Source organism: Gavialis gangeticus, unplaced genomic scaffold (genome assembly GCF_001723915.1).
Source record: "Gavialis gangeticus isolate Ggan-Ray unplaced genomic scaffold, GavGan_comp1, whole genome shotgun sequence".
Lineage (NCBI taxonomy): Eukaryota > Metazoa > Chordata > Crocodylia > Gavialidae > Gavialis > Gavialis gangeticus.
In genome coordinates, this window is record NW_017729024.1 from 162,242,319 (window position 1) to 162,251,215 (window position 8,897).

Sequence of the window (8,897 nt, forward strand, 5' to 3'; positions counted from 1 at the left end):
AAAAGCATACTTCAGCAGACATGTCTGAGAAGCTGTTAACAGCTTCCTCTGGCAAAACTGTATCCACCTGACTTGTATTTAAACATCAATCTTGGCAATTCCAGATTGAGCATGCAAGAAAGAAAAATCAAATGAAATGATTTACATACCTGTTTGTTTTTTTTGTGGTAAAAACAATCTGACCTCACCCCCTCCCCCAAAGTGTTTACTGATTTTCTTCCAAATTTTCTTTCTTCTTTCTTTCAATAGCATCAACAATAAGCCATTGCTAGATTGTTAACCTATCTACATTTATCTTTCAGGTACCCTTTTTTTGCCACAATATCCCGTATAAACTGCTATCAATTTAGTTAAATTTTTAATCAGGGAACACAATTATATTATATATACTGGAGTACAGGAACATATTTTACTTCTATATAGTGTTGTTAATGCAAAAGTAGTTTATCATTTCAGCAATATTTCCTGGGCACCTGGGATAGCAAAGGCTGTATCTAAAAACGCATCAAATAAGTGTTACATGCAAATTAACACTTACTTTATTATTGCTTTAGAAAATGTTTGCCACAATAGCATGATGGTACACATGTTCATATTGGAGTTTTATCATTATTTCTATCAAATACTGACCAATGAAGGAGCCTGGTCTGCAAAGTGTTTGCCAACTACACAATCCCAACCCATCTTGGGTCATTTATATGGATTTCTTTGTCTCTATAGACACTGCTCTTCCTACCAACCTTAAGCTTCATTTAGGGTTTTGTCCACAAGGAACTATGCAACCTTAATATCCAGCTCACACACTGAAGAAAGCGATATGTAATCCTTTTCAAAGTCTGAATTATTTGAATGTTCTTCCTATAACAATCATAAAAAATTAACTACACATTTGAAATAAGCATGTCTTAAGTTATAGACACTTCATGGGATCAGCCAATCTTCATTACAAAGCTGAGAATGGTTGCTCTAAGATAATAAAAATAGATATTCTTTGGTACCAAGTGCAGAATTTTTTCTAACATGTGGACACCACCACAATAGTGATAACATTGACATTCATGCTATGTTACAAAATATAGCCATTCCCCCCTATCTAATTCTAAAATTAAATGCCTAAAACATTTGTCAATCAATAGATAATGTTGCCCAAATGCTGTCTTATAACTTTTCCACAGGGGTATAGAGTGGTTAAACCTAAGCCTCTGAAAACCAGGAAAAACAAACTGGAAATCAATGCCGCTCCTGCAATATCATCTTAACTCTCTTCACAGGTGACAATGGCTGCAAGCAATAATTCAGTAAAAGTGATGTCAATACTAAGTATCCAAGACGAACAACTGAGAGGCGTTAATTATACTGCTTTCCAGATATGAATTGCAGTACCACCATAAAACAAACTGGATTACTGGATTCCAAAACTTCCATTGTAACCTTAACTACATTTAGAGATCAACTATTTCATTTTTAGTTCCAACTCAAATGGTTTCTTCTGGTCAACAGAATTCCAAAGTGAATGCTTCCCTTAAAAACAACTCATTTGCATTCATGCAATTCAACATAGATTAAACAGTTTTAACTGCAAAAACTTACAATTTCAATAAAATTTAGTTCACAAAAAATGATGACATAAGAAAGCAAAAGAGCCAAAGTATAAACATTTGTTCATGCATATCACTATACCATCAGTATAGCAGACCCACTTGCTTGTGGTTAGTGCTTTACTCACTTTGTCCACAGTCAAAATGTCTGGTTCAAATTCAAACTTCACAGTATGATTTGTCAAAAAAGTTATCAAAACAATACGGATACCCGATTGCTTCCGTTTACATTATGAAGATATACTACTGGGAAGAGAGGAGAATGGGGGGACATTCTCAGGCCATAATCCAATGTTCACTGGGGTCAATGGGAATCTTTCCTTAAATTTCAACAGGTACTGAACTGGGTCTTAAAGGGCAAACTTCTAACTTAAAAATATTTGAAAAGAGGCTTATCTCAATTAACCAATCAACAATAGCTTTTTTGTTTGTTTATTAATTTTGTTCTAAAATTTAATAAAAACGCTAACCACACTCACCAAAGATCCAGAATACTTGGAATGACAAAGAAACAGTATCTTCAATATCAACCTTGGCATCAGTACAACACTTTTCAAAATATAGTTTCATCCTTGCTAACAAGCCCTGAATTTCTATTATGCTTATTGCAGCATGCAATCCTTTATTAATGTTATTAAATGGTATAGCAATCTCTTTAAAAATATTCCCATAAGGGACTCCTTGAAGTCTGGAGACATTGTAGGTTTCCCCCAAAAATGTCTAGCATTTTAACTTATGCATATAACATTGTAAAAATGGAACAGTTTTCTGCAAAATTTGTCTCAAAAAAAGCTGTTTCCATTTCAGTGTTTTCAAAAGTATCCTGTCCAGTTCCAAAACTGGTAATTGATCATCATGCAGTTTATAAATTCTCATGCAATAGTAACATGAAGTTCTTGAAGCCAAAGATCATAGTGCATCCATTCACAGGTAACCATTATATTAACCAAGTTAGAAGCCATATTTGTAACCACAACAACTTTAGTAAAAACCAAAAGCCACTCAATATTCTAGACTATGAAGCTTCTATAGCACTGTAGTTTCTAAAAAAATGGTAAGACAAAAGCTACTATTTTATTCCTTGAATCTCATTTTGATGGAAGCTATAAACACCTGGTACCCAACTTTAATCCACTCCAATGTACTTTTTTCAGTGTAAATATTAAAGTGCAACTTTTCAAGTAAATCACAAGTTCAAGCTGTTCAAACCAAAAGTGAACTAAATTAATTATTTCTGAGTTGTATGGTTTCATGCCCCTATTCTCAAACTTGGAACCACATCCTCTTTCTGAAGGAACCAAAGACTTGAGAGCAAAAACAAGGAGGGCAGGGTGTAGTCAGAGCTGTATGAAATGATTGAATTTCTATCAATATTAAAGTCTTCTAGTTACATTTTGAAACATTTGCTCAGGCAAAAAAAAAATATAATAAAGGTAAGTTAAAATTCTACATTAGGAACTAACAGACATATAGGCTTCTTTCAGTTACAAAATATGATTGATACTTACAATTATTATACAATTATTTAAGATGCTTTCCCATTTCCCCCAATAAGCCATATATTGTACATTTATACTTAATGCTAAATAACCAATGACAGAAAACAAAAGGTTACCTTTTCTACCAGGTTTCATTTCACCTTCTTGATCCATCCAGTATTCCCTAATATCAATTAGGACTTTCCCTTTAAAGTCACGGACACTCACATACCTCATTTTGCCAATCTACAAATAAAACAAATCATCAGAACAAAATTTTAGATAATTTACATAAAACAGGAATTTCTTAGCAGCACTAGATACTTTGACATGCAACACTGCACATCAGTGCATCTTATTTTAGATACAAGAGGAATGACTGGATTAAGTGTTTTCACAATGAAGTTCATCAAGATTAATAAAGGATGATCACATAAATGGATGAAAGACTTAAAAAAAATTTTAAATTTAGTACCATCTTCCAGCTGAAATAACTGTCCGAGAATAAGCTGTGTACCCATCTAGCAACAGATATCTCCAACTTGCAAAAAAAATCCTACCTTCTTATGCAATCTTGTCTGCCACAGGTGGAAAGTGCTAGCAGGAAAGAAATCCATTCAATTTCCCTCCCCCACACCATTCTTTGAAATTGAGACAGTAGCAGAACTATTATCTCCTCCAACTCTAAATGTGAGTATATGCTATCAGAAATCAAACAACATTTACACACATTAGATAATACAGAAATAATTTAAGTCACTCATTTTTCAACTGGATTTGGTTGGGAGTGAAGAAACACTACTAGTCCCAATATATCTGACAAAGACTCTTTGATGCTTGGCTCCTGACTAAATCCTAATGCAATTGAGTTAAAGCACTGGATGTCAAATCAGAATAAAAACAAATGAGTACCAGATTCCAGGGAGAGTAGATTCCAGAGCCTTGGCAAACAACTGACAGATAGTGCAGAATTAACTGCACTGGGCAGAGCCATTAAAATTACTTCAGTTCAAATACCATTTCTTATAAACTCAAATCTCTTGTATACAAGGTCTGAAGTTTTGCTATAGAGGAACTAGACAAGACCAATAGCAAAAATCAATGCAAAAATGTATTTATAGGCAGCATATGAATAATGGGAATATGAGGAGTGGAAATAAGAAACTGAAACTATTCAGAGACAACTAAAATACCAGTGACTAATCAATTTAATTAAACTATCCAAAACAGGCAAGGGATTCCAGACAAAAATGAGGAGTGCCTGACCGCAGAGCATGCACTCTAAAAAGTTTCATTTCAAAGTGTTCCTATTGGTACGGTGACAAATAGCTCCATAACAAGTTAATGCTTGAAGTGAATCTTAAGGTACCTTGGTGTGCAAGTATTATGGAACAATAAGCAGCAATTTTAATTAGTGTTAAATCTGGCAGGAAGCAAGAACAAGACTGAGGAGGTTCCAATTAAGTCTCAGGTTACACAGTTGCTTGATAAGCAACTTAATTTATTAAAGGTTTGGGAAGCAGGCTAATGCACTGGATTCTAGAGGTGGCATGAAGTTTGGATGTCTTGATGCACCTTGCATGTGAAATTTAACTTTTCCATCTTCTTCACCATCATTCTCAGGGCAGTTATACATTAGAAATGTATACCATAATAAGTCCTGGTACTGCAGCAACTGCTTCCATTAACACTACAAAGTTTGACACTGGAAGAGATCATAATCTATTCATAAGCTATTTGAAGGTTTAACTCAGTATTTTCCAATCAGCGTGCCACCAGAAATGAACAGGTGTGCCACAGAATTTTGCCATGGCAAAGAGCTACAATAGGTATGACGATAGGGAATGCCATAAGAGGTGTGCCATGGAATGCTTTTATTAAAGTATGTGTGCCTTGGGCTGGGAAAGGTTGTGAAACACTGGTTTAACTGATCAACTAGAAGAGCAATGTAACCACATTCTGAAAATAAAAGTAACAAGATAGGTAGCTCCTCCCCACCCTCCACTAAATTTTTCAATATTGCTGGAAGAGTGTACTATTTAGGTTAGAGCCCAGAGTTTAATATTCTGTGTGCGCTAAATGAGAACCTGGAGTATGACCCTTATTAACTTCAGGTTTCTTCAAAAATGGCCCACAAATAGAAAATTAGTTTACTTCATTTTGTTCTATAGCCATGGTGGCTTGTATAGTGATCTGGACAAAGGCAGCTAAATCCTCACAATTCTCCCATGACAAAAATAAACACTTTACTACTTCTGCAAGTAATGATATGCCAACAAAGAGTTGTATGGCAAAAGAAAAAAAAAACATAAGAGCAGAAATTAGAACCAAAATGTTCCCGATCTAGCCCGATCCTCCAAATCATACCGTCTACCAGAAAGCTTTAGTGTAGCCTAAATAGTTATAGATTTGCTCTAATATAATTTGACAGGACATATCAGCATTTCGCTCTTTAATCTGCTAAGGTTCTTTAAAATATGGGAGCTAAATTAAGAGAGAAGGTAGCATGATTATGTGAGTGTGCAAGTAATCAGCAAAAAGCAACAGATGGTACAATAGATGAAAGTGGTAAAACAATGGGGGGTTAAGCACAAAAGAAATGGCAAATCTGCCTAATTTATGGATATATGTAGTTAATTGCTTCCCTATATTCAATACCCTAGCTTACAACTGTCACTATTTTAATTAATGCTTTCAGAAGTTTTCAAATTAATTTTAGTCCATATTTACTAGTAGAAGCCTCACAAAACAAAGGTAGATTTCACAGGACAAAGAACATCAAGAACCCCTTTTAATGTATAACTTTTGATCTCCAGTGTTACTTTTCAAAAGGTTTTTTTTTAATCCCACACACAGAATATATGGTTGTGACCAGAGCAGCTATAAAAGTCAGGCAGAAAGCAGGATAGAGTTATACCTTATAGACTAACTGAATCAGAAATGCGTAAGTTACCTTGAACAGTTCACTTCATCAAATATGTGACTTCAGAGTTAGCCATGTTACTGTCAGCCATTTTATTTGAATAAGTGCACCCAAGCTTCAAAGGACTATCGTTTGTGTAGTGAAAGTATGGCAGTATTTGGGTGCAGAGGAACTGTAAGTCTCATGAAATTCCACAGCTCTTTGTTGACTAGTGGTTATGACATTGGATTGACATGGGTTCCTCTCCACTGATTTGATATATGATCCTTAAAGCCACTTAAATCCTCCACATAACAGTCTCCACTCTCACTTAGTAGATCATGTTATTAAGCTATACATTGAGGGTGGAGGTTTCTAAAATGTTTGTACAGCAGCTTCAGGGTTAGAGTTACAATAGGTGTCTGCAAGAGAGTGCAGATCTTAGTTGAAGTCTCTAGATGCAGCCACACAAGGTGGAGACATTATCTTGACTGGGGCGGGCAATTATTTTGGGTGGAGGGCTGCTTACTCAGTTTTGGCAGGCTGTCAAGGGCCACATGGGCAGCCCTGCCCCTTGACAGGTACCCCGCCTCCTGGTCACCATCTTGGGACCAATGTCAGCACCAGTGGGGCCCAGAGCAGGGCACAGGCTGGCAGGGGTCCGCAGAGCAGAGCTGGGCTGCACCAGCAGGCAGAAGGAGGAGCTGGCCCGGCTCCATAGAGCCCCTGCCGGCTGGGACCCCACACTCCTGCCACCCTGCTCTGGGCCCCACGGGCACTGGCCCTGGGACACCAGTGCAGGCCCTGTGCTCCCATTGGCTCCCCGCCTGCTCACACCCAGTGCCCCCCAGCCCCACAGTACAGGCAGGGGCAGTACACAGCCCTGACCCCCTGCTCACCAGCAGGGAAAAGTGGCCCCTCGCCTGCCCCATGGACGGTGCCACGTGCTGCAGGCACTCACAGCCCATGCGGGGCTGCCTGGAGCAGTGGGACTGGGTTATAAGCTGGTGCTGAGCACAGGGGGGGAAGAGAGAAGCCAGCCACTCCCTGCCCCATGCCCGGCACTCCACACTGCAGCAGCTCTCAGCCTACCTGGGGCTGCCTGCGTCTGCTCCCAACAGCCCGCATGGGCTGCAAGCGCCTGCAGCGCAGGGCGCTGGCCATGGGGCGGGCAAGGGGCCGCTTTTCTCCATGCAGGGAAGAAGCCCAGGGAAAAGCTAAGCGTGAGGAGGGAAGCAGCCCCTCCTCCACCCCACGCCCGGTGCCCCACACTGCAGGTGCTCGCAGCCCACAAGGAGCTGTCCGGAGTGGACACAGGCAGCCCCACACGGGCTACAAGCAACCGCAGTGCAGGGCACCGGGCATGGAGCGAGGAGAGGCCACTCCCCCCCAATTTCCTCCCTTGCCCGGATTGCCCCACCCCCACTTACCTGAGCTTCCCACACTGGGGCAGCCACATGCTCCCAGCCCAGAAACCCCAGCTGGTGGGTGAGGCTGGGCAGGCCCCACTGTTGTTAGAGCCCACCGGGCTTCCCCTGGGTCCTACTGCCCTTGGTTCCTGTCACTTTTGACAGGAACCAAGGGCAGAGAAATACTGATTTTCTTTATTTTTTTAGGGGCCCTGCGGGCCGGATAGAATGGACTCGCAGGCCAGATCCGGCCTGTGGGCTGTATTTTGCCCACCCTGATCTTGACTAATTAGTTTAGCTTGGAGTGACTTCACCTTAAATTGCCACACAGTACAACAGTCCAGATCAAAGTGCATTTCCACAGATGTCACACTGAATTACTATTTATGGCTTAGTTATAAGCTCTATATTAAATAGAAATATAATACATGCTTGAATCTCAAAAAAATAACGACTGTGAAACAGGCAGGATACTGGGAATAAGCAATACAACCAATAAAGCAAAATTAAAATTAACTGTAACAGCTTAGATTCTATTACTGAATCATAAAATTGCTTCTTCTCACAAATTAATTTTTAGGCCAGGAGAATGTCAAGAAACTCAATGCTATGTTATCTAGAAAGAAAATGAATATATTCAAGTCTCTTCCTAAAAATGTATAAAACAAAATATCAAAATATCAATTGCCCATCGCAGGTGGTGACAGAGGAAGGGGGGCGGGGCAGGCCAAAGCCTCACCCCTGCCTCCCACAGCATCTGACCCCACTCCCCCCTCCCACAACAATGCCACTGTCACCCGTGGGGGGAGTCAGGGCAGTGAGGCCAGCTTCAGTGGCCTCGCCTCCACCCATCAAAGTAGGGCAGGGGGGGCGATGCCAGTGCTGCTCCGTCTGCTCCGTTGCCAACACCTCCAAGGAGCAGGGCTGCACTGGCCTCACCCCCCTGCTCCGTCCCTGTGCCCCTGCCATCATGGCAGCATGTTGCCACCTGTCCCAATGCTTCTTTGCACTTTGATTGGCTGTTTCTCAGATTAAGGTTTTTATAATATTAGAATATGCTATTTAAGGATCCCTCTAACCCAAGAGTCAGCAATGTTTTTGAGCACAGTGCCAAAAACACCTGCAACTTCAACTTCTACGATGTTGGCATGCAGGGGCAGATGATGGGAGAGCCACAAGGGGCCCAATTCTTGGTGTTGCAGTGCAGCCCCAGCCCTGCCATCCGCCCCATCGTATGCATGCCAAGCAAAATGCCTTCACATAGCTCACACTGGCATCTGTACAGGGGACTGCCTACCCCTCCTGTAACCAATTCCTCAAAGTCAGGGGTTGTCAGTTTTACCTGAAACATATTCTCATCTCTGTTACTGCTTTGCTTAGAGGAAGCTGCGCCTTTAGAACTTTCGCCAGTCTTTTGTTTCTTTACAGGCTTTTCTGGAGCTGCTTGCTTTTTCCTCTTTGCCTTGAACAAAAAAAAAAAAAAAAAAAAAAAAACCAAAAGTAATAAAAA

At 40.4% G+C, this 8,897-nt stretch overlaps 1 protein-coding gene across 3 annotated transcripts in view; it reads right to left on the bottom strand.

Annotated features, from left to right (window-relative positions):
* SUB1 (SUB1 homolog, transcriptional regulator) overlaps positions 1-8,897 on the bottom strand; it is a 25,377-nt gene that overhangs the window by 8,911 nt on the left and 7,569 nt on the right. For all 3 annotated transcript variants that reach the window (XM_019517994.1, XM_019517996.1, XM_019517995.1), the window contains 2 exons: positions 8,730-8,849; positions 3,214-3,322 (listed from right to left, as the gene is read on the bottom strand). In XM_019517994.1, the coding sequence (XP_019373539.1) occupies positions 3,214-3,322; positions 8,730-8,849 (229 nt within the window). The remainder of the gene's footprint in view (positions 1-3,213; positions 3,323-8,729; positions 8,850-8,897) is intronic.